General features: G+C 45.7%; 2 protein-coding genes across 5 annotated transcripts in view; one reads left to right on the top strand and one right to left on the bottom strand.

Annotated features, from left to right (window-relative positions):
* Positions 1-17,719, bottom strand: part of AP1G1 (adaptor related protein complex 1 subunit gamma 1) — a 38,312-nt gene extending 20,593 nt beyond the window's left edge. For 2 of the 3 annotated variants that reach the window (XM_039558079.1, XM_039558077.1), the window contains exons 1-5: positions 17,436-17,719; positions 8,530-8,733; positions 4,199-4,323; positions 1,915-2,056; positions 587-683 (exon numbers count right to left, since the gene is read on the bottom strand). In XM_039558079.1, coding sequence (XP_039414013.1) covers positions 587-683; positions 1,915-2,056; positions 4,199-4,323; positions 8,530-8,730 — 565 coding nt within the window. In that variant the 5' untranslated portion in view covers positions 8,731-8,733; positions 17,436-17,719. Of the gene's footprint in view, positions 1-586; positions 684-1,914; positions 2,057-4,198; positions 4,324-8,529; positions 8,734-16,993; positions 17,074-17,435 lie in introns of those variants that run through there. The other variant, XM_010403557.4, reaches the window with a different exon arrangement.
* A 68-nt stretch (positions 17,720-17,787) lies between these two features.
* ATXN1L (ataxin 1 like) lies at positions 17,788-25,399 on the top strand. 2 transcript variants are annotated; one of them, XM_039558081.1, is made up of 2 exons: positions 17,788-18,403; positions 18,779-25,399. In XM_039558081.1, the coding sequence occupies exon 2, from the start codon at positions 18,889-18,891 to the stop codon at positions 20,953-20,955; it is 2,067 nt and encodes a 688-aa protein (XP_039414015.1). In that variant the 5' UTR covers positions 17,788-18,403; positions 18,779-18,888; the 3' UTR covers positions 20,956-25,399. The 2 variants fall into 2 exon arrangements, with proteins under 2 accessions (XP_039414015.1, XP_039414014.1); XM_039558080.1 differs by lacking the exon at positions 17,788-18,403 and adding an exon at positions 18,438-18,529.
* Positions 25,400-26,352: the final 953 nt, after the last annotated feature.

A 26,352-nucleotide genomic window follows, 5' to 3' on the forward strand; every position in this document is an offset into this window, starting at 1 on the left:
ACTCGCATACTAAACGTACATTAATGGTCATAGTTGGGCTACTGACCTCAAAGGTCTCTTCTAAATCCAACCATTCTGTGATTCTATACAAATGTAAGACTCCAGAAGGACAATATGTGTTAATTGCATTGTGGACGTTGAGTTCCTCACACTTCCTGATTTTCTCTTCTGATTTGGGTAGCCTAGCTGACCTTATGTCACCTTCCACAGAAGACCTCAGAACTCCATCTAAAGAAAGACTACACAGAAAAAGTACCTCCAAACCTAAACAGGCAGTGCCTTAGAGTCACTTTAGGCAGTGTATTGGATAAAAATCAAGCTTTTCTATTTCACCCACTCTGAAGTGTATCAAAACACAGTGAAAGCATTCCTTTTGTCACCTACACCATGTTAAAGTCCTGTTGACTAGCAGAGTCATACACATCCCTTCCTTCTAAATGACATATGCTTTCACTGCATAGAAATGGAAAGAAACAAATCATACAAATACACCTCTGAAATTCCCTCCAAACAAAAGGCTTAGGTAGCAAGTGCACTGTCCTCTAGAGAATGGCCTAGCCTTGCTAAGTACAGTCTTGGCTATTACCGTGGTTCTTCTCGTTCAGCAAGTTTTTGGTGGCCGGCAGGAACATCTCCATAAGTTCAGGCACCTTTCTGATGACATGAACAGCGCACAGTGCTGCCTGGATAGGAAAAACATTTCTATTAGTACACACTGCAATCACAACAATATCTGTTTTGGGAATATCGAGCACAGTGGTAACTATAAAAATCTTCATTATAAACAAAGGCCTGCAAAGTTTATGGCACCTTTTTCCATCTCTCTATTACAAGTGTTACTGAACAGCATTCCAGAAGAGAGCTCAATAAAACTGGGGGAGCACTGAACTACAAACTAATACTCCCCCTAGCAATGGTTCATTTTTTACATTATTCACATAAGAAGCGCTATTATCTGCAAAGCATCTCTGCCTTTAAGAGGGCTGCTTCAGCCTGTCTTCCTGTTGCTAGGAAGGGGATAATGCATTGGAAGCAAATAATTAAACTTACTGCCAAATTATGGGTTATTTACTTTCCCTTGAATAGCATCTCCTTCCCCACAAAAAAACTTCCTCCTGCAGATGATGGGTGCTATGAGAAATAAAACTATACTTACAGGGATTTTTGAAAAAACACATGCCTATTTCTTCTAGGATGGAGAAGCTACAGGAGACACTATTCCTTGCACCTGCCTGAGAATCAAGTGCCTCTTTCCAGAACACAGCAAGACCTCTTAGCATTGCTTTCTCTCTAATCTCTCTCTAGATCCAGCACTAAACAAAGAAGTAACAATGCATCCCTTCCTAAATCTTCCTGCTACACACTCTCACCAAGACTTCTCAATAAATAAATCTAAAAGAATGAGGCTGATCACACTTTGCTGATCTATGGCACGTTTGCTGCAGAAAGGAGATAATTTGTGTTTGTCCATTTCCAGACCTCAACCCTTCAAGCTCTCATTCTACTGTCACCATCATTAACAGAAGACATCCAATAGGTTCAAATCTTCAGATACCAGCCTGCGCTGTTAATAATGAAAGTTTCTCTGGACTTATCTGAGAAGATAAATAAAACTGGTGATCAGAATTTTGAGGCTAGCGTCCATGAGGGGGCAAGTGTTCACCTTTCCACCAATAACCTTATGGGAGAGAGTACAAAAATAAAAGCAACTGCCTCACCAATTGGAGGCTTGTCTTTTAGAGGTTTACATACATTCCTGCTATCAACAGACAGGGAGTTTTGAGCTCTGTCTTGCACACTGGGAAAATATTCACCCAGTGTGATCTGAGTCATCTAGTATTCCAGATATTAGCAAGGTATTCAATCAATCTTGCCTTTTAATCCATAACAATATTCAAAAGTTTCCTGAAGTACCTTCTTCCTAAGATAGGAATTGGAAGTTTTGAGGAGCTTTTCCACCTCTCCTGCAAGGTCTCTGCACATTTCTGAGGAGCCCATGCAGCCAAGAGTACAAAGTGCCAGCCCCTGCACATACTGCGTGCTGTGATTAAGGTCACTGTAAAGGAAAACAACAAAAAAAGTCAATCAGCATGCACACAGAGAAACTGAACACACAAAAGAGGTCATCTATAGCTGGAGTCATCTAACCAGCTACACATGGCCCAAAAGAACTTCCTGGATTCAAGCTGTGTGGGAGCATGACTTGGGAGCAATACAAGCTTTGAGTGCATGTTCCACAGGGTTTGCTACTAATTCTACTTAGAATCCTCAATTTAAAAGATAAAATATTTGGTTCAACCATCAGGTTGACCTGTCAGGGTATCCAGAGATTGAGCTCAGAAGAGGGAAGACTATACAAAATTGCGTTAAAAATGGTTTTAGTTTTGGAACTTGCATGCAAAGTACAGACCTGCAGTGACACTGTGGGCTGTCCCAGTTTAAAGATGTTCTACAACAGGCTTTAGCTTCTGCACTTACAAACCAAACAGTATAGAAAAATCTGTGTAAAAGTATCCTCTATCCTGACCAAAACCCACGAACCCCACCACTCACACACCTCAAAAATAATCCATACAAGAATTCTGTTAAGCAATTTTTCCTATTCATATGCCTAAGGAAGTTGTGAAAAATGGTCAGTAAGAAGCTAAACCACCTAACAGGAGCTGCTATTCATGAGGCTAGCTACCAATGTCACACCAAGCACAAGACAACATAGCTTCTATATGGCAATCCCAACAGCCTTTAAAATTGACTTCTACACCACTTTTCCATCTGTGTTTGGTACTAAGGTCACCACAGCACTCAGGACTCAATGCTGAAGAAAGCAAAAAATACAGCTCCTGGTTTGGGAGGCAAAGGGAACTGAGGACTGCAAGATGGAAGAGCTGGGGAAAGGAGCGGTTCCTAACCAAACACGCACGAGGTGCAGAATGGAAAGACAGTATCCTGGTTGTTACATCAAGCAGTTATGGCAACATGCAGATGAAGGAACAGGTAGCACATGCTACTAAGTGGGTTGGCTTTTTGTTTCCTTCCTTTAACAATTTTTTGGCAGCTATATAAAGCTGTGTGTATCACAAGTACATGCTTCAAGAGGTTGCTTTCCTTTTCGTCTCAAAAATCTGCGTCTTGCTATAAAACAGCGAAAAACAATGCCATAAATCAAATCCCTTAATGTCTAGATAAAAGCAAGACACAATGGCAGATATACAAGCCAAAGGAGAAAGCAATATACAGCTCAGGGAGATGGTGGGAAGCTGTCGACCACTTTTGCTCAGCTTCCATCTAACCCATTTCCAGTTCATACTCACTACATCCTTACCAAATTCACTGCAGCATAAACAATCAAAAGAGGTGTTAACCTGCAGCCTGGTTCTAATGGAAGCACCTCACAGGTATGGCATTTCAATGAAAGATCTTTAGACAAAAATCTCATCTCCTCGAAACTAGGTCCAAAATTAGCAGATCCTCAGGTCCACAGTTTTGTCAAGTTTCTTTCAAAGCACTTTGAGGCCACAGTCTAATTGAAGATCAATACTTTACTTGCTAATATCTCAGAGGCTTATGTGCTAAAAGCAAATAGTAATAAAAATAGGTACACTACACACAACCTTTGGACAAGTCAACCAGAACCCAGCTGTTCCATACCTGCTCCAAACCATCTTGAAAACACACTCATCAACATCCACTAAACTATGATGTAGAAAAGTCCCAGTTTAACATTGCTTTGCTGAGAGAAAATAAGTATTAAAAAAAATAGTAATTCCCTCTTGTCTGATTTCAGCAAAATGACAGCACATCCTAAGCTGCTGCCTTGCTTCCAATGAAAAGCATTTGTCAGGACCATTAGGGCAATCTTAAAAAAAAAGCAAGATACACAGACTTGTTTCTTGACAACTCTTCAGAACTCATCAGCAGAAGCAAACAAACACACAGAGGACGTGTTAATTGTACATATGCCTCCTCCAAATCAATGCAATTTTATATTCTCTTTCCACTAAAGAAGCTAGACAGGATGGCCCAATACAGTGTACTACTACAACAGCCTCATTATGGTCAACAGCACACAACAATTTCAAGATACCAGTTTTCTAACACAAGGGAAAAAACCTAAAGTACTCTAAGTATCACTGTCAGAAGTATACTTTCTGCTCCTGAAACCTCAGAGCATAGTTTGATGGAGAGGTGGTACCCTTACTTCTTGATGCAATTGGTCATAAGAAGATGAACATCCTGTCTCTCATCCAGCAGCAACATGGCACCTAAATACCCAATGCGTTTGTCTGTGAATTTCTGAGACGCAATAAGTTTGAGGCACTCCAACTGGAAAAAAAAAGAAGAAAAAGAAGACATAATTAGCTTGAAACGACTTCTTAGCTAGAGGAGAAACAGTTTGAATTTTGATGTGTAGTAATTTATGTCTCTCAGAATACACTTTTAAAAGTGTATTTGGTTCCCATTTCGGTGATGTGTAAAACCAAGAAAGGTCAAATGACCTGCCCAAAGCTCCAAAAAAGACAGCAGGAAGGTCATTAGCAGCTCCTGTGTCTTGAAGTGGCCAGACACTGTTGGTCTTCCATGACCTTAGATATACCAGATACGGTGGTTAATGTCAGATCATAAAAGTAAATGGTAACATATTGATAGAGATGAAAGATACATCATTAAAAACAAAACAGTAAAGATCTGGAAATCTAGATCATGTGTCATGTTTGATATGCACATTAAACTTTTGAACTAGACTTAAAAGGTTCCATTTATCTACTAGGGAGAGGATCAATGTTCTGTAAGTTGCCAAAACAAGCACACGTAGTGATAGGACAAGAGGTAATGACTTCAAATGGAAAAGGGGCAGCTTTAGGTTAGATATTGGGAAGAAATTCTTGGCTGTGAGCATGGTGAGGCCCTGGCTCAGTTGCCCAGAGAAGCTGTGGCTGCCCCATTCCTGGAAGTGTTCCAGGCCAGGCTGGACTGGGCTTGGAGCAACCTGGACTAGCAGGTATCCTTGCCCAGGGAAGTTGGAACTAAATGACCTTTCAACCCAAACCATTCTAGGATTCTATGACTCTAAAAACAGGTTTTGTTTATTATGATCTGTAACCAACTTGCTAGCTAGGTAAAATGTAGATTGTCAGAGATAGTTACATTTCTGCACTTCTCTGTAATCTCTACTGGAACACCTGAAGTTTACTAAAATCATGTGCATTCCAGCCACTACAAGTTTCCCTTTTGCCCTTGTACAAATGGCAACTGTGATCCATAGTATAGAAGAGATTCCCAAGACAACATACAATTTCCACCTGCACTCTGCTAATTTAAAATTTAATTGCTAGCTCATTTTTAAATCTGACACTTTTTTAATGAAAAACAAACAAAAACCATCAACCACAGAGATACTCTGACATTACTATGCACTGAAACATTTTTCTATAACAGATAACTAATCAGCTATAATCTATGTCTACTTTCCCAACAGGAAAGTAGAGATCTGTCCCTCACAAACACTTCCTGTAAGTCTGCTTTACAAACTAGCTGGGGCAGCAAGTAAGCATACATGATAGGTCTGAGTAGGGGTCAGACAGAGCTGGCAACAGATCCATAGCAAAGGGGGCATGCACAGGCAAAGACACAGGGTGTCAGGAAAAGGAATTCATGATCCCAGCTAGATGGAGGCTTGAACAAGGCAACAGACACAGGTGAGATGCAAGAAACACACACATCACCAGAGTAAAGTTGCATGGTACATTGGTAAGAAAATTAAAGTTGAAGTGCCAGAGAAAGAAAGTTCTATGGCCTAGTCCTAGTCCTGGCAAGTTTTCACAACCACATGGCATTAGAACACACACTCAACTGTTCGAGTTGCCGTCACATGTGAATGCCCAGCTAGTGCAAGGGTGAGAAATACGTAAGAAAAGGCTTGAAAGAAATTGAGTTCAGTTTGGAAGGTTAAAAGGGGTAAACACCTCTGAACAATAAGACCAGTCCTCCACAAAGATAACTGAATCTGCACAAATGGCCAAGATCAACCAGAGATAACATGCAGAACACTAGATATCAAGCTCTCATCTTTCCAGTGCTTTCTGTAAGGGAATAATGCACCTCTGAAACAACCTTCTTTCCCGGGTTTGCAAGATACTTATATAATCCTCTGCAAAAATGCAACATAAAATTGGTGACATGTAAGCTATAGGTTAAGGGCCAACAAAGGCAGAAGATGAATGACTGAGGAAGAGCATAAGGAAACTGACGACTGCAACAGATACTCTAAGATACATTTCTAGTACTTTTGAATTTAAACGGTATTAGTGAAATTTACCCCATGAAAGGCTAATGAGTTCTTGTTTCACTTGTATATAAATACACAGCAACTAGATTCATGCACAGCAGTACTAAGAAACATGATCAGCTGAAGCTCTTACGAGGTGTAATTAGTGGAAAAAATCTTGATGCTGTTATATCCATTTCATTCAAAGGAACAATTCAAATCTGCTACATCACTACTGTAACAGATACTACTGGCATGTAACCAGACTACAGCTTACCCAACTTTTACTGACATAGCCACTCTTCCAACTGGAATTTTTTTGCAAATAGAAACAATGACAATAATAGAGTTATTTGACCATTTGTCCAGGCTCTCCAATGACTTCTAAACTTGCACAAATGGCCTTTGCACATGCTCAGGAGACAGCATGCCATCCCGTGCATATCAGCATACACTGGCTAAATATGGTGCTCATTCTCATACTTGTGTACAAGATACCCCAGGTCAAAGTTGAGGAGCCCTGGCTTGGAAAGAAGTAGGTCGACCATCCACTCCTGGTCACCCATACTGTGAGCTGCAGCCTGCTTACAGCTCTAAGAGAGGCTGCAACACTTGTGGCTCTCCTGTTTTTCAGCAAAACATCTTTCCTGCATATTTATCCTGTCACTCTCAGAAGCTTACTGCCTGTAGTGTAGGACTGTCTATCTGCAAGACTCCAGTACTGGAACAGCATGTGTCCTCAACAGGTCCCCAGCTCACACAAACTATACTCCTATACAACAGCACCACCTTGAAAGATTCCTTCCAGTGATAAGTGTTGAGGACGTGCAAAGGTCTCTAACTCATTCACTTGGAGAATACTTATTAAAACCCCTTTTCAGCACTGGGCCCTATGCCCTCCTGAAAATGCAGCTGATAAATTACAAGATAACCAAGGGCATTGACTGAAGTACCCTGCTCCCCAAATAGTCAGAATAGATGCTTCTTTTTGAGATATAGCAGGCCTGGCAAATAACAGATACTGAACAATCTGCTTTAGCCTTCTTTCACTGAGAGTGTATTTACCATTATTAACTAAAGCAGAAACTGAAAATTATTAGATATCTGACCTAATCTTCCTTATATGGGATTAAATACTTGAGTAACAAGACAGAAAAATTAAATTTAAATAATGTTCTTAACATAGGCCAAACGTTGAAATTCTAGATGACGCTTATCTGTAACACTTTTCATTATTCTTAAGACTCCAAGATACTTAGCCTTAATTTTTGTGACAGGAAGTTTCTCTCTTGGACCAGGGAGCCTGGCTATGAAAAGTATTAAGAACAGAATAATACACAAATTCACTTGCTCTTTTTCAAAAACTCACTACCCTGAGAGAAGAATCCAGTAATACAGAAGTAAGATGATGCACTTCATATGCTATAGCAGAGCCCTAACTCTATCTGCAATTTGATTTTACTGGCTTGAATTTACTGTTTCAGTATTAGAATTAGTAAATCCAACCACAAATGGGTAGACACACAAGACATGAAGCTACTTAAAGCGGTACAACAATTTGACTGATTTTAGCTTTATTGAAGACCTAGGTTAGATTACTATTAACAGGACACTTACTGACTTCTAACCAAAACTGACTATGCCCCAAAGATTAAGCAAAGCTAACCTGAGCAACACTTTGTAGATCAAGAGCTTCCATCTTCCTGTCTCCCTTTTCTAAAATTTCTGTCAAAAATAGAACATCAAAAATAAGCCAAGAGATGGAAAACTCATACCTGCATTCTCCATGTCACCTCACTAAGACAGGGATAAGGAACACCATCTTCTGATTGCCAGGAACAGACCAGCTCTTTTCTGCCTCAAATACATTGCTTTAGAAGGAAAAGGGTATAGAACCTCCTTTGAAGTATGTGGTATTTTTCAGAGACAGAACTCCAAAGTGCTGTTCTGAACCAATCTAAAAATATCCCTATGTCTTGGACTGTGGTTTAAGCACTACTGCTCTGCAGAAACATGGATGGCGAGGACAAGACAGTACCCCAAGTTTCAAAACAAACTATGTAAGCCCCAAACAGCAAATCTCACTAACAAAGTCAAAACTAACTAACATCCGTTCTCAGAACATATGTGAAAATAGACCTCAAATCATCCCGAAGGACAGCAGAACGGCACCTAGGAACGCTCTGAACAAGCCAATGTACCCAACATACAGAAGGCAGACTGGCTTATGCACAGAGCACAGAAGGCACTAAATTTTAACCTACCTGTCCAAAATGTGCAGGATATCCCAGCATGTGCATATACAGCAGCTTTGCCACATTTCTGCATCGGTACGTGTTATCTTCCTCTCGGAAGGATGACCGGATAGCAGCACATTCCTTTTGGATCATCTCACGCTCTTCTGCCTGGGTTCTTGCTGTCCGGATGGTCCGGATCAACTCCCGCAGTCTGATGGGGGCTGGCATCCTCTGAGAGAAGAAAGAAGTCTGTAAAACTTCTACTGTCTCTACAGGCTTCATAATGGTCTCACACTTCCACATATTCTTTTTTTCTTTCCTACCCTACAATTACATAAATAAAAGAATGAAGAAAATGTAGGCTAGTTCAGTAGCATGTTTAAGAGTAAACTTGAGTACCTGAGGACTTCACTGTACCTCACATCTGCTCTTCCAGAACACTAGAAATGCTCCAATTTGAGCCAGCTGTCAACATAATATGACTCCCCACCTGAAACAGGCAGAAAGAGCACTCTGCAAGGTACTCTCATATTCACATCATCTGCCTCTCTCCAGAAAAGCCAGGCTCCAAAGAGAACTGATCCCAGAATCATGACAACTTGGGACAGAAGTCCTCTACAAAACAAAACTCTGTTTAGCAACTTGCACAAGATTTCATACAAGCGGTTCACATGCTTCAAAAATCCTGCTAACTTGTGCCATACACACTTCCTTCTTAGAGCTGCGGAAGGCAGCAGAAAAGCAAATAGAATAGCAATCCTAGGTGTGTGGATGTTTCAGAATATCCTGTTTCAAAAATAAATAAATCAAGTTTACATCATCCGTTTATCACACCCGAAACAGAACAACCCTTTCTGAAACAAACAAGCCTGCGACATTACTGTCTGGCAGTACTGGTATGAAAGGTGTATACAAGAACACTCAGAGTAGTTTCACCTCATCAGATGGAGCCATCTGACCCTGAGAGCAATTTAGTCTGCCAAGTACCTGTTAAGAGGAAAGTGGCTGTCAAACAGAACCCAAACTTTAGTACTTATGTTCAACAGTTGAACTTTTTAGTTCATGCTCACCAAAGCTCACTTCTGACTTTCATGGAGCTCAGACTACACACACACACACACACACCTTTACAGCCTTCTTTCATCCATGTCAGCCTGCGAACAGAACTGAGCCCTCCTGATAACAGGTATCAGATCTTGTAAAAAGTTGCCATGCCAGTCTGCTACAAATCATGTCTGGGTCACCATTCCCCATGAACAGTGTCATACATTTTAAGCATTGCCGTATCAGAAAAAGATGTGCATTCAGGTGCTGCACTAACTGGCTTACACGATACTACAGAACGGAGAGGCTGGGACACAGAGCTAACAGGGGACTTCTTTGCTTGCAGAAGAGCAGAGCGAGGTGCATGTACAAGCAAAGATGGCCTTACAGTAAGCCAGCCAAAGGCAGGTCTGAGTCGCGATTATAAACTCATACATACACTAGGCCTCTTCAGCCAAACCATGCAGACTCCTCATATTTAAGCTCGCCATCTTCATACTTTCAAGTTTGAATTTACAGAGACACAAAGCATTCCGTTTTGAAAATGGAAGAGTAGAGATACTCTTCCTGCATAAGAAAACTCTGTCCCAAAATGCTGACATGTGTAGGATCAAGACTATTGGACACATTAATCATTACTCTTGCCTTGTCTCTCCATGTGAATTCACAACACTTCCTCACATTACTGTGATATGAATAAATTAACGGTTGCTATGCACTCATGCTGCACTAACAAGTGTAACAGAAATAGTCATGGGGAAGCAAGAAATCCATCTCCAGAACGAGCCCTTCCATGATCACTACCTTTGCTGCTATGCCTGCACGTAATACAGTTCTGCATCCTTTCTGAAGGAGAAGAAAAGCAAAATGCTGTACGCAGCACTTAAGGGCTAGACGTGATATTGATGTATTTCTATAAAATGCCTTCTAGTTTGCTCACTATTATTTTCCTGATAATTGGTAACACTCTGTGGAGTTCTGATTGCTGCAAAGTGCTCAGCTTGTGTTTTTCACAATAGTATCATAAACCCAAAAATCTCTTTCCTGGGTGGCAACTGTCTGCGTTCAGTGCTGAATTTTTAAGCCTGGACTCACCTACTACACATGCATATCACATGATTCTAAACTGATTTTGATAAGCCACGCTCTTGTTGGAAAATTGGGAAGAAGTTATAAAGATAAAAGTGCTACTGCAGAAATATTCCTCTGCAGTTCATAGGCAATAATTTCATAATCACTAAGATCACTCATGTGCAGGCTCATGCTGAAAAAGGTGAGTCCAGTCCTTCCACTGTGCTCACACTGGCATTCCAGGGACCGTGCACCAACCTGCGCACGCGAAAAACAGCTCGTCCCCTTCCTTCCAAAAGCAGTCCTCAGACACATCAGTCTGGCTTGTGCAAAGACAGGCAGCAGTGAGAACATGTGGCTTTGGGAGACCTCAGATGGAGAGGAAAAGAGGTGAAAGGTTCACTCCAGCATGAATCTAAACTTATGCTATGGTTCTGCACCCTAGTTAAGCTTATCTACAACCTTGCTGTTCCTGAGAAGATAAGCAGTGGCTACTACAAGTCTGGCTATTACAACCATGACTGACTCCTTTATTTTAAAGAAAGTGTTCTTTACAAAGTTTTTCGAACACTACTACATAATCTGCAAACAAACTGAGGTTTGCCAACAAATTGTTTTGAGACCACAAGTTGTTTTGTTCCTGCTCTGTATCTGAAGGTTTATAAACTGCTGAACACTGATATCTGCAGCCTGTGATTCCTTTCCCTGCCAGTGGACCAAAAACTTTCTATAGGTATGCCCATGGAAGGCTTCAGCATCTTAAGTTTGGCCCTGGACAACAGAAAATAAAAGGACAGACTGCCAAAACAGTTCTAGTCAACAGAAAAACAAAATTCAACAATGCTACCATATATATGAAGTACAGCTTTTTATGAAGGAAAAATAATCTTTACATTTCACAACCACAGGAAAGCAAGCAGAAACCAGCATTTTAGAACGCAAAGATTGATGAATAAGACTCGAGAACCAATTTCTGAGGCTACCTGGTGTTCACACTTGTGTCACAACTTAAAACAGATACACAGACAGAGTCTAACCTGAAGGACTAAGAGCAACCGTATCTCACACACACTTCCTGCCTGATGAGAACAGAACAATTCATAACTGCTCTGATGGAGGACAACATCAAGGACAAAAGACAAAGCTGTGATTTATTTTCCAATATTCAGAATACCTATCCTTGTGCTCCAACTACATACTTTTTTTTTTGTCAATATCAGGTCATTCAGTTTTTAATACACTTTTGAATGCTTCCCATACAAAAGGTTTTGCATCCGTCTATGTAAAATAGTGTCTTCCCCTCACAAATCACCTTACGTGTTGATCCCTGAAGCTTAAGCTCTTCTTGTATACACTCTTCCAGTATTTCAATACAATGTAATTCCCATGCAACATAGCATGTTGTGTTTTCTTCCCCTCCACAAGAAAGTGTTCTCTTAATAGTGAAAATTCTTGCATCAGGTACCTGTTCTTTGCCTTCAGTGACTTTAAGATTCTTCTGCATGCTAATACATTGGAAATCTCATAACAGTTTTGAGTTTCAGACAATTTCAAATAAGCGTAAGCAGTAGTTACTGCAGATGAGAAGAAACTTTGGACATGAGAACACTTAAATTCAGAAACATTGCAGAAGAGATTAACGTTTACCTAGTCTCAGCAATTTCAAAGCCTATCATAATGCCAACAGACCTTTAATGCAACAGTGGGAGGACAACCATATCATCTAGCAACAGCAGACAGCAGAGTTTCACTTTAGCTGGTGCCTAAGTGCTCCTCAGAACTTCCTCCAAGGTAGCAAATCTTGTTCTTCAGGATTAGTTAACATTTTTCACCAGTACAGACACATCCTTTTATTCTTTGCACATTAACATAAATGACAAGGCAGTTTTTAGAAGTAGTTACCCATTTCCTTCTTGGATTTACAGCAGGAAGAATTTCCTATTTCTTTGCTAACTACAAGCTCCAGAAATCAGGGATGATCTCTGAAGACTTGAAAAGAGCCTACTAGTTAGTACTTACAATATCTGGTAGGGTTGCATGCAGAATTCTCCCACCTTATCAGATCTGTTTCCCCCTTCTCATTTCGAAAGCCTTGCTCCTTAGAAGAACCTACTATGAAGATCAAAAATTCTGAGAGAGTTGGATACTTTACTCAGATCAGTTCAGGTTGTATAGGTGGCTGGCATTTAAGTTCCTTAGAAAACAGAATTCCAGCATTTTTTCCTGCAATCCAGAGACTAGGAAAGGTGTTGCCTCAGTGATTCTCCTCCCTCTGCTATTCAGGAATCCTTCCCCTGAACCAATAAAAAGGCATTCTCTCTCTTTATGTAACTCATTCCTACTATCCAAAAGTCAAAAAGACAAAACCAAAAGTCTTAATGTATTAAAACACTTAGTTTTCATTTAAATTGTGCTGATAAATCACTGTTTTCTCCTCTTTTATGGTCTGTTACTAGTGAAGTTCATAATATTTGAAAGTTAAAGATTTTATTCAACAGGCCATTGTACCAAAAATATTTGGGTATAGAAATTTACCAGAAGTCTCTCTTAGAATACAGTCATATTCAAGCATGATGGATCATCTTTTATATTTACAACATGCACCTAATATTCCCAAAACCCACCCTGAAAATGCTCAAATGCTTCAATCAAGCTATATTCCTCTATCGGGAACTGCAGTGCAAAGACAAAGAATAGTCCTTAAATGTTGAATTGAGAACATGTCCTCTGGAAACTATTCAGAAAAGTTAACTTACGTCTAAAATATCTAGTGTGTCTCTAAGACAATAAAATTTAAAACATTAAGAGTTGCTTTAAAACTTCTTTAGGACAAATTATCAGACATTTAACATTTTAACATTCTGTTCTCATTATTTAGCCTTGAATTCTGGAAACATTAAGACGTAAAGGCCATCAAAGTTAATGAAACTATTCACAGAAGAGGTCTACTGTCTAGGGACATGGTCTGAATTTTCAGTTGTAGTGATATACACACCAAGTTACAGCTTTTCTTGTAAATAGCATTTCTGAACTTGGTTCTGTCTAGAAAACATCCCAAGCCTGAAGCAGCACACATTTCAAACACATCTAAAATACACAACTCCAGTTTGCCCCACCCCATGTGTAAGCAATCACACTCCTCAAGCAACCACAGCTTTTGGGAAGTTACACAACTGAAGCCAGGCCCAACTCCTAACTGAAATTAATAGCAGAACTCCCCTACTTGCTTTGGTACAACTGAATCCAGCCTAGTAAACACAGAAGCAGAGGATCTGTCCAGACTTCATGAAAGGAGTAACTGCAAATGTTGACACCCAACACTGATGGCCTCAACTCCACACTGCTATCAGTAGGCTTCCCATTTCTATCAGACACTTAAAAAGAAAAATATATTAGCAGTAAAACCAGAAACACACTCTCCAAGTAGAGATGAAGGTGTGAACAAAAGAAGAGATGTTGGTATATGGTCTAGTATTATCAATATTTATACAGAAAACAGTAAATATTTAATTATTATAACTATTTATACAATAAACACCAAAGCAAGGAACACCATCATCATCAAGACGGGCAAAGGCAACACAAAAGCATTGAGAGAAAGAGCAACCAACCATGCAACATGCTAAGTGGAACAATCTCTTGTGAGAAAGAGCTATTGAATACAACAGAGAACTAGAAAGCAACATCAGAAAATCAGAAACCAATTAAGTCAGCAGGGGGCTTCAAAATGCTTTCCCATAAGAAAAGGCATCAGAGTTACACTTTGCTTTATGCACAGACAGCCGGAGGAGAGTGGGGAAAGTCAAATAAGAAAAAAGCACCCCAAAACAAGAGCTAAAAAATAGTCTTGGAAGCAGAGATGGTCCCACTTCCAGTTACATTGAAAAAAACCCCCACCAACAAGAAATGCAGCACAACAGTATTCAAGAAGCAAGGCACAGTGCTGCTCAAGGGGCTGAGAGGAAGAGGAGAGGCAGGACAGAGACTGAGGATGTTGCACAGATCCCACCCAAACCCACTGCCAAACAACTGCAGACGCCTTCCCACTCTCTGCTGACTGAGGCACAGTCCCAGAGCACGACTCAGCACTTCAGATGAGTATCCCATTCCTGCACAACTGTGCACATACACCAAACCCAGCAACTCCTGAACTGCCTTCAAAAGACACACTGAGCTCCCAATCAGTAGAAACATAAACCTCAACATCTACCAAAAAACAAAGTAAGTATTTCCCTTTTTTTAGAAGCTAAAAAACGTAGGAAGAAGAATTAGCACAGCTACATGGCTGATCACCACAAGAGATGCAAGCAGAATTCCAGATTTTCTGGCTTCTATTTCAATCTGATACTTCAATCACCACTGACCTACATTACCTTTGTATTTATCACCTGCTTCTAATTTCCTCACTACTTTTATCTACGAGGTAATCTGGCTATTTTACTTCCTGCTCACTTTCCTGCAGAGTTAAACTTTAAAAAAAAAAAAAGAAAAGGCCACTACTTTGTCACAAAAAACCCCCACACCCTTCTTTGTCCTAGCCAATGCCAGATGAAAGACAACATGCCACATTTTTACATTCATTAATATAAACTTTCCAACAGGCCACATAACTTCAGCTATGCCCTAGGAAGTTCTAATCTTTGATTTTACCTGTAGCATTTCTGCCAAACAACAGGTACAGGTTGCACTAATATCTGTGATATCAGCAGATTCACTTGTACTCACATTACCATAGCTCTGTCTTTCTAGTTACAGACTCACCATATATTTACTTATTAACTCCAAAACTTTCCTCCAGTGAAGTAATACTCCTACCAAGGCAGAATAGACCCTTTTCCCCAGAGAACAGCTAAGTGTCCTCTAGAACAAACTAGCATCACCTGCATTCAGAAGAGTTTGCTCTGTCATTAAAAAATACGATGAGATCAAACAACCCATCCCCTGAAGTTATACACTGCCAGCTCACAAATACAAATATTCACACTGGGGAGGCACAAGCAGGTTTACTGAGCACCATCACTTTTAGCAGCAGTAAAGACTTGTGTGAGCCCTCACACTTGGAAAGCTGAAGTTCCAAACCTGAACTACACTAACCAGGGTGGGCTCTGTGTGCCTGAGAGTAGCCAGCCAGGACTCCTGTGCCACTGTCCACAACGTTCTCACACCATGGCCTGACACACCCACTACTCTCATTGTACAGTGATGCCACTGCAAAATGCTGTACAAAAAGGAGCTACCAAGAATCAGAACATTTTTGTGTCCCTTAAACTCTCACAGGACACTACAAAGGTACTGCAGGATCTCTCCATCTCTACCATGCCACCTTCAGGAAAAAAAAAATCAGCAGTCACAGGAACAAAAAAGAAAAGAAAGAAAAAAAAAAAAAAAAGGGAAGAAAATGCTTTTTTTATCATAAAAGGAGGAAATCTGAAAGTTACCTTACACACTGGAAACACAAGCTGGATCCCTTCACAAAACAATTACCCGAGACTTACTTTCCCCTTCTCAAGAAACAGGAATTTAAATACCTTTCCCCTCCTTCTCCCAGCACAGAAGAATGGAAGGGCTCACACCAAACTCCTCAGAAAGAAACCCACAAAATTTCCTGCCTTCATTCAGCTCTCGAGTACCTAATAAGTTTTCAAATCCTGTGCCAAACCCCAGAGTGCACATGAGTAAACAAAAGAAAGAATTTGCCAACAGAATGTGATATGCAAGCAAACAAAGGAAAAAATACCAAGTGTAGTTTAGAGGAGAGGTAGCAGGGAAACAGGTGCAAAAAGCTGCTATGCTCTATCACACAGAAGTGAAACACAAAAAAACGGGGGGAAATGAAACAGCACAAATTTCTCTGCCATTTTAAATATAGGATGCTAGGAGCATCCCTAAAGGATTCCCCTGCATTTACAGGGGAAAATACACATATATTTTACTCTGTTTAAGCCACTATGGACCAAACACCTTTTGGCCACACAAGTGACGTGTCATCCTTCCAAAGATGTTCCACTGGGATTCTGTGCTCTCCCGTGCTCTCCCATTAATATTTCAAGTATCAGAAACTGGAATTTGTTGCTCAGCATTTTAACACATCACTTACAACATAATAAAACGCACATCTGTTCCGCCTGCTGACTTTAAAAACAATGTCTGCTATAAAATAAATTAAAATTTATCTTATAGATCGTGCGAGAAGAGAACTTAACCAGCCCTGAAGAAGAGACTTGAAGGCGCCCTTACAGACCGGCCATCAGACAGCAGCTCACTGCAAATGCCTTTAGCCAGACCGAACATCGCCTGCTTCCATTAAAACCCATGAACGGTAAGTACTGCAGAAGCTGTAATACTCGGAGCGTGTGCAGCCCTGGCAATAATATACCGAGGGAAGGACGGGCACAAGTCCCGGCTGCTCCCAAGACGGCACCGGGCGACAGCACGAACCAGCTCCTGAGGTATGCGCTCCCGCTTCAGCCGCGTGCTGCCTCCGAGCTCCGGGGACGGGGGGCCGAGGCAGAACCCGCACCGCCGTCTTCCCGGCAGGGAAAGACCAGGGCGGGCCACGGAGCGCTCCGGGCGCCCGGGCAGGAGGCCCCGGGGCGCAGGGCAGAGTTCGAAGCAGGCCGGACCGCCGGGCAGAGGCAGCGGCGTCGGCAGAGCCGGAGAGAGGGCAGCGGGCGGCCTCGCGGACAGAGCGGCCGAGACCCAGCCGCGGAGCTCGGGGCGGACAGAGGCCCCAAGACTCGCGGGACCCCAGGCGACGGGACCTGGAGGTCAGGGGAGGCCTGGCCTAGGTAGTGGAGGCCCGGGTCAGTCCCACTCACCAGGCCGGTCCCTGCAGCAGCAGCGGCGGACAGAGCCGGGCATTCAAAATGGCGGCGGCGCGGCCGCAGCACCGGTACCGCAGGCGGAGGTATCCGCGCGCCGGCTCGCTCCCCGCGACCCGGCTCTCCCGGCCCCGGGTGGGCGCGCGGCCGCGCCGGGTTCGGCGGGAACGCGGCGAGGATGGCGAGAGGGTGGTGTAGGACCGCCGGTGGCTGGACAGAAAATGCCGTTCGCACTACTTTTCTTGGCGGAAGCACCCGCGAGGCTGGTCTTACGAGGCGGATAGGTGCGTTTGCACCGTGGCAGTCCCTGATGACGTCACGTGCAGGGCGGTCCCGGCGGCGCGCGCTCCCCACGGCGGGGTCGGGCGGGACTCCTGGCCCGTGTCCGCGGTTCCGGGACCGGGGAGTTCCAGGGCCGGAGGGGCCAAGCCCCTCCCAGCCCGCCGAATCTCGCACTGTTTAAATGTCCACCGGCGGTGAGGAGAGCGCAGTGTGCGCCAGTAAACGAGGCGTCTCTGGAAGGGGGTACAGAGCCGCCCCCGCTCTAGGCAGCTCTTCTGTCCCCACTTCCAGAACCTTATACCACATTAACGATCACCGAATGACGAGGAACTGCCCCCCGCGGAGGCCAGTCAGCAGCGTGGGACCGGCGGGACACTGCGGGGGTGCGAGAGAGGGCACGGGCACGTTCAGACCGAAGGCTCCCACAGGGGAGCCGGGCCGCGCTGCCGCGGGGCCCACGCTCCCGACCAACAGCTGGGAGAGCCCGTCTGGGGCGCGGAACCAACAAAAGCCGCACGGCGCTGCCGTCAGGTGACTCGCGCTGTGCGGCCGGGCCCCGGACGCGTCCCGCAGGAAGGGCCGGACTGGGCCCCGGGCGGACGCAGCTGGTTGCCACGGCAACGGCGCTGTGGGTGCCCCGTGACGCCATCCGGGCACGGCGGAGTCACGATCGCTGCCGAGGGGTGAGCAGTTCCGGCGGTCGGTGTTCGCGTCATTGATATGCGACGCGTCATTGCCGTGCGCCGTGGGTGGGGAGGAGCCGGTCCGGGCACCGGGCGGGCCCGCGGGGCCGGTTCGGGCCATGGCGGGTGAGCCGCGGGCACCGGGCGGGCACCGGGAGGGCCCGCGGGACTCGACGGGGCGGGGCGCGGCGCAGCGCAGCGCGGCCGGGGTTTTGGGGCCGGGGTTGGGGGCGGCGACCGGGCTCGGGCGTCTTCCGTCCCCGGCGTCCCGACCCTGGGCTAGGGGCCATCGCCGTGCCCGTTCCCGGAGCCGGGGCTTGGGCCGCCCCCCGTTCCCGAGGCCGGGACTCATGGCTCCCTCTGTTCCTGGCACAGGTGAGGCGGCGGCCGGCGGCGCGGATCCAGGAGCCCGCGCGTGGCAGCCCCAGTGGGTGCCCCCATGAACGAGCGTCGCGGCCGGGGCTGCCGGGACACCGCGGGGCGCCATGAGAGCGGGCCACGAGCGGAGCCAGGAGTGTCTCCCGCCAAAGAAGCGGGAACTTGCCGCCGCCAACACTGGCACCGAGGCGGGACGGGCGGGGGGAGCCCAGGGCTCGGGCGAGGGCCCCGAGTGGGCCCGCACGGCCGGGCCGGCTCCCGCCGCACCGCGCTACGGTCCCGGCGAGGCCCCCGAGGCGGCGGCAGGGCTGACGGTGGACCAGTACGGGATGCTCTACAAAGTGGCAGCACCGCCTGCCACCTTCTCCCCCACGGGCCTGCACCCCGTGGTGAACGTGAGCCCCCTGCCCCCTGCCTTCAACGTGACCTCGCCCATCATCCAGCACCCGGGGGTGCCCTTCCCCTCCATCCACTATGCACAGATCCCTTCGGCCTCCCTGCAGCTCATCGGTTCCCACTACACAGTGCCCTATGCCGTCCCTCCTGCCTTCCTGCCTAGTCCTCTCCTGTCTCCCTCTACCAACCTCACCGCCCCCCATGTCCCCCACTTTGTGCCATATGCCTCCCTGTTCACGGAAGAAGCTGCTCCTTCCCCCCAGACTACCTCTCCCACCCACAGCTTCAACAAGTCCACCTCTGCAGCCTCTCCTGGGCAGATGCAGCACCATGCTGCGCCTCAGCCGCTGGACATGGCACCGGGGAGAATTCCTGTTTATTATCAGATGTCCCGCCTCCCACCAGGGTATTCAGCCTATGAGGCACCTGTAGCAGGTGGGAGCCCAGAGTCTCCTCAGCACCACAGTCAGCTGAGCTCAGAGGTGGCTGCGGCCAATGGTGGGCAGAGACCCCTGGAGCAAAGCGTGGCCAGTAGGCCCAGCGAGGCCGTGGACTCTGCCAGCAGTGCAGCTGAGGACTGTCTGCCCCCAGGGGCTGCAGCAGGATGTATGGGCGACGGACAGTTCCTTCCAGGTTACCAGATGCTGGGAAGAGAGATATCTGTGCCTACTCACAGGAGCACCCCAGATGCTGATCTGGAGGTTCAGAGGGTAGTGGGGGTGTTGGCGGCTCAGGATTATCATGTTCTGGCAGCCCAGAGGAAAGATGACCCAAGCCCTTTGAACCTTTGCCATAATATTCCTGATGGGCAGGGAGACATGCCAAGGAACACCACAGACAGGGCTGCAGCTGGGAACAGCCAGTCCCAGAGCCCATGTGGAATGTCCCCTGAAGAGACTGTTAGACAGAGACAGTTAACCAAAGGAATGGTGATAGCCAACGGCAAGCCAGTCCTTGTTCCCGTTGGATCTGAGCCTGTCAGGTCTTCCACTTCAGAAGCCCTGGTGAGGGAGAGCCCAGATGCACAGGCTCGAGGAAATGTGCTTGAAAAGGAGCTGGCCCATTTGCAGCCACCCAGCTCCTCACAACTGCCCTCTCACTTCATGAAAGGAGCCATCATCCAGCTGGCAACAGGAGAGCTCAAGCGGGTGGAGGACCTGCAGACTCAAGACTTTGTTCGCAGTGCGGAGGTGAGTGGAGGCCTGAAGATCGACTCCAGCACTGTGGTGGATATTCAGGAAAGCCAGTGGCCTGGGCTTGTCACACTGCATTTTGTGGTTGGGGAGCAACAAAGTAAAGTGAGCATTGATGTGCCCCCAGAGCATCCCTTCTTTGTGTACGGCCAGGGCTGGTCCTCCTGCAGCCCAGGGAGGACTGCTCAGCTCTTTGCTTTGCCTTGTCACAGGCTGCAAGTGGGGGATGTCTGCATATCAATCAGTTTACAGAGCATGAATGGCAACTCTGCTTCTCAGGCCAACTCCCCTCTCACAGATCAGCTGGTGTCTGCTAGGGAGAGACTGGAACGAACAGCTCAGGGGCCCAGAGAGCCATCTGACAGAGCTGCTGAAAGGAAGAGCCACACAGATAGAGCCAACATGGTCCAGAGCTCTCACGCAGAATCCTCTCAGCCTGAGGCTGGCAGTCTGTACAGTTTGGCCACAGGCTTCCAAAGATACAGCGTGCAGGCAGAGGAGCCTCGGCCCTCTCTGCTCCGTCCCTCTTTCATTCCCCAGGAGGTCAAGCTGTCTATTGAAGGGCGTTCGAATGCAGGGAAATGATCCCTTGGAGGTGTGAGCTAGGGCGGCCACAGCAGGTGAGCCTCACCATCAGGTGGAGGAATTGCACAGACTCTGTCATAGGCTCACCAGCAAAGTCTGCTCTCTGCCTTGCAGGAATGGCTCCATTCCAGTTCCATGGCTGACCAGTTCCTCCTGGGGAGTCAGGAGGGCTCCAGTGCCTCAGGGAGCAGCAACAGGCTAGCTGGGGTGGGGAGCAGGGATGTGCTCATGAGTGTGTGATGAGAGCATTCCAGAGGCCGGAGGCTGGGGCATTCTCCCACCTCCTGGGATAACTGACTCCCTGCGGGGCAGGGGCCGAGCATTTGGGGCAGGTAGAGAGACGAGGAGGGCAGACTTGGCTTAAGGTAGCAGATAAAATTGCTGAAGATTTTATTCCTCCTTTCTCATGATGGGAAGAGATGGGTCCCCACTGGAGTTTGGGGGCTATTCTCCCAGTATCCCCTTTCTTTACACATGCACTTTAAAAGGACCGTTCACCGATGGAGCTCTCAAGGGCAGGATGGAGGTGCTTCTCTGGTGGTTCTGGGTAATGTCTCTTCCACTGAATCCAACTGCTCTTTCTTCTTGCAAAGAATGTACAGATTTGAATGAATCACAGAAATTCAAGAGGAAGGACCAAAAGGGTGGGTTTGGGTGTAGGTGAATAGGGAACTTGAGCACTTGGGATGGGACACAAGTTGGGATGGGAGATGTCTGTTTCCTGCTATAAAGTCTATTTAGTTGTTTGCCACCAAATCAAATCTTCCCATGTTAATAACTTTCAAGAAAACACCTCCTGGGCTGATAGCTTTTGCAGAGGCTTAACCTAGGGATGAATGGGGTTGGATTTTTTTTGTTTGGTTGAATTTTTGTTTGGGGTATTTTATTGGTTTGGGTTTTTTTAAAATATGGAGCAAAATACATTCAGCATTCTCTAGGGAAGGATGAAAACATCCTTCTTCTGTGAGAAGACCGATGCTATTTTGTAGTTAAGTCAGAAAAATATTCCAGATGGCTAATCCTTCCCTGCAGGCAGTTTCCTGAATAAGCTCTAGACAAGAGACAAATGTTTGTGCACGTGCAGGCAAGGTACAAAGTTTGTGCTAAGTACAGTTCTATGATTAGTGTAGGGACTCTAAAAATATCACAGTGTCACAGGGCATTTTGGGGTGGTCTTGTGTTAGTTTTTCTGATGCTTCTCTTTGGAGTTCCTCTGTAAAACAATGTGGTAAAATCAAGAGTAGTCTTTTTCATGGTGAGATTTAATACAATTGTGTATGAATACCTCATTGTGGTGATAACGCTCTATTGAATGAAGGCTCCTGTAGTTACACTAATCTGCCCTCTTTGACGGTGTGTTATGACACCATCTCTAATTGCTCAGCCAGGATAAAGAATAGTCACTGTCCTGGTGAGAAAACAGTTTTCACTGACTTAACCTGGGTTAGGTATTCCTTGTGTTCAGGTGCCCATCTCTGTCATAGGACCAGGCTTTGGAGAGGGCCTTTCTTAGTGTGCAGGGTCCTGATGTTCAGCATGCTGTTTCTGTCTCTCTGCTCTCATCTTCCTGAAATTTGTCAGATGTGCCTGACTCTTGGGGCACCACTCCTCTCTGTCACAGAATGGTGTGTGTCAGCACCTCTCCTTGCAGTGGTGCTGTCTCAGGGCTGTTCTGCACTCCCCAGGAGTGTGTCCTGTAACTGGTTGGCTTCTGCTGACTGTGCAAGGGAAGCATGCTCTGCATGTGTATTGGGCAAGTTAGTCTCCAGAATGTCCCTTCCATCCTGGCCTCAGTCCTGTTTTCCTAGCACATTGCTAGCCATTTCTGTTGCCTTTAAAATGCCTGCACCAGGACAGGCCTTAGGTGAGATATGTGCTAACCATGCCTTCAGTGTTTGTGCCTCACAGGGTTCTCCAGAATGAGGATGCTGCCTGTATCACGTGTAGCTTCTCCCAAATGACACACTACTTCTGGTTTCATCAGCTGCATTTGGGATGTGTGAAGTTACGGTGATGCTGTTGTGGGAAGATTCTGCCTTCTCAGGTGCAGCAGCTGTGGGAACAGATGCTGTTTTCATGGCTCCATTTGTCAGTGAAGGGTCCACCTGGGCCTCTTCATCCCCTTGAGGTGTCACAGCTCCTGCTGACTGGACTCTCCTACATAAAACTCTCGATTAATGCTGGTAATTAGTACTTAATGCTCAGGATATCTGAGGTGTCTGGGGCCAAAGGCAGGAGGCAGAGGAGCCCAGGTTCTCATGCCTGTTCTTTGCACAGTGCATACAAAGGAATTCAGGGCTGTGACAGGCACTTGAGAAAGGGATCTTGCATACATATGGCATGTGAATGTAGAGGGGCTGGTTACACCACAGAGGCAATGTCTGAGCAGCTGAGGGTGCAGAGCCCCTTGTGTGTCTCTGAACACAGGAGTCTGTCTTAGAGTGAGGGTTTGGAGAGCTTGCCTTATACCATGTGTGTTACTGTAACTCCTCGATCTCAGCTGCACTGTCGGAATGGGCAGTACTGACAAATGAGGCAAGATGCTATGTGGCTTAAATAGCTTTGTACTGTAGGCAGCTGAAGGGCTGTGAAGGTGCTCGCCCTGTTGTTTACCTGGCTGCTGACCTGGACTTTGGCTTGCTGCACCTCTGTTGAGTGCAGTCCTGAGCTCTGTGGAACAGGCCAGGGTGAACTGGACCTTAGTGCTTTTACCCAGGCTCCTGTCAGTCCCAGTGTTGTGGATGTTTCAGCTGCCAGCTCTTCCCTGGAAGCAGTGGTTTGAAGCACAGCTCATGACAGGGGACTGAGGTGAAGAATCTGTATGTCTGGCTGCTTGCCCCAAAGGGTGGGCAGGAGGGGGCCACTGGCAATTCTCCAGCCCAGCTCAGCAGTGCTAGTGTTGCTGGAACCTGTCCTTACTGGGCAGGGCTATATGGCTTAGCACCATAGTGATGGTTGTACTGAGTACTGAGGCTCTCCTGGGACAGGGAGTGTGTGAGACAGGCTCTGCTGCAGGGAGAAATGCTGTGAATGAGCCCATGGAGGAGTCTTTCAATTCTTAGGTTTACAGGGAAAGGAGGAGATAAAGCCAGGAAGACATTTCAGAGTGGGATGGTTACCTGGGCTTTTCTGGTGGCAGAGATGTGACAGACTTCTCAGAGAAATATACCATGTTCCTGCTGCTGTTGTGAAGGGTAGGAGAGCTGCAGTCTGTCCTGCCTGTAGGAGGAGGTCTCCTGGCCCTAATCTTATCCAGCTCATGCTCTGTAGCAGGAGTCTGTGGGATGCAATAATGGCTGGCTGTAGCCATCTGTCCCATCCCATGGAACATGGCTGGGGTTAGCTGTGCAGCGGAGCCAAGCCTGTCTCTGGGCCTGTGCATTCACAGCAATGAGCGCTCATCACTACCAGACTATGCAGAGGAAGCTCTGTCTGGAAGGGAAGGAAGCTGCAGAGGCCCCTCTGCCTTCCCCTTCCAGCTGCTGAGCAGCTTTTTATATTGCACTTTTCACATTAAGTGTCCCTGTCCCCACCCCACACTTGAAGTCACTTTGTCCTGTAGAGAACTAACAATCCCTGTTACTCAGAAAATATTGTAAAAGAAACTACAGCAGCTGGAGTAGCCCAAATGCTAGTTCCTGCCCGCAGCAGCACACGTGCCTTTCCCCACCGTCACTCACAAATGCTCCTTGTCTTTCAAGGTGTGCTAGAGCCTGACACTTTGCAGAAGCTGCTAAGATGGCTACAAATACACAGTCTGTACAGTTTGGCCCAGGGTGTTCCACATATAGTTTAAAATGCTGATGGTCCAGGCCCTTCCATGCCTTCACACCTGTCCATCAAGGACAGAATTGCCCCTAAGGTCCTTCCAGGCTGCTGCCGTCCACCCTGCCAACACGCCCCTGCACACTCCAGTTGTTTCTGGCTTTCATGGCACCTTAGCGCCGGGGAGGGTCTGCTCAGAGAGAGAGAGAGAGAGAGGGAGAGAGAGACATGGGGGAGCTGGCTGGGCTGCCCTGAGGCAGAGAGATGTTTGTAGATAAGTGCTGACCCCTCACTATAACCCCCAGTATATGGCTGTATTAACATGTAACCGATGCAGTGTATCTAAAGCCTTAGAACTAGTCAGGTGCTCCCCTCCAACTTTGTCCCTGCCACTTTCCTTCTACCTGATCTTTAACAAAGCATTAATAATTCTAAGGATAATCTCTATTTTGTTGTGCTTTTTTTGTAACTGTTTTAAATAAATCAATTTGTACTGTATATTTGTACTTTGGTGAGATCCTTTTTCCTGTTTTACCATTCTAAGTCTGTATTTGCCTACAAACAGATTGTATTTTTATTGTTAATGCTTTTATGAATATTGCATTTAACTTGTTGACTCTGTAAACACAGTATATATCTATATACATATATATATCTATATATAAACCAATAGCTTTTCCTTTGGTGTTTGAGACTTTTTGCTTGTCTGCAGTATCAGTGGTCATTAGCATGTGGCTTCTCTGGATTTACACAGTGATGGGGAGACTCATGTCAAGGGCAAGATACATGGTGACAGATGGATTATAAGTCCTAAATCTGTGTTTTCAGATACTTCTGTGTTATGTGATCTCTCCTGAACCCCTTGGAATAAGGTATCAGTGACGCTACAGGGGAAGTTCCAGCTGCAGGTTGCAGAGTAAAGGTACATCTCAGCTGGGCAAGCAAAACACGAGGTAGAGCAAAAGCAGATATTGCCAGAAGCAAACTGTGGGTTTGAGTATGAAAACAAACAGAGGTAAGGATAACAGTGAGAGATCAGAGAACAAAGGACAATATGAACAAAGGAACATGGAACTGAACAGCTTCTTTACAGTGCCTTTTCCCAAAGAGAGAGAAGCGGGGATGGGTGTCAGTTCTACAGGGTGAATGAATGTCATGTTGAAACAACTTTTGTCCAGGGAGGAAACTAGATGTTGCAGTGGCAGGTGGAGAAAACTGTAGCATCCCCTCGGCTGGCTGTGAGAGTGATTCATTATTGCCAGAAAAATGCAACATAATGCATTTGGAAGGTAACTATTTTAACTAGGGCTTTAAGGGACTGCAATCAAAAGTTTTTCAAACTGAAAAATGAGGAGGAAATGAGGGTTTTAAGTAGTCAAAAGGTTTTGCTTCTTGTTTTAACTTTGCTCTTCTGATCTCAAGTAGCAGTCTTGTGGTTACCACTTCTGACTTAAAGAGAAACAGCCATCAGAGAGAAGACAGTACTTCCCAAGGTGTTTGAACCACCGTATGACTCTAGAACTTAATTGGAAATGCTGTGGAGGTAATAGGGGCTTTCAGGCTACAAAACACAGAAGTGTGGCACACTGGCTTTTGGTGGGCTGATGTCTGAAAACCACGAAATTACACCAT

This window comes from Corvus cornix, chromosome 11 (assembly GCF_000738735.6).
Source record: "Corvus cornix cornix isolate S_Up_H32 chromosome 11, ASM73873v5, whole genome shotgun sequence".
In the NCBI taxonomy this organism is placed as follows: Eukaryota; Metazoa; Chordata; class Aves; order Passeriformes; family Corvidae; genus Corvus; species Corvus cornix.

Bases quoted from the DNA above. Each gene is read 5' to 3' on its own strand.
- ATXN1L (XM_039558081.1), top strand. From the start codon at position 18,889: ATGAGAGCGGGCCACGAGCGGAGCCAGGAGTGTCTCCCGCCAAAGAAG.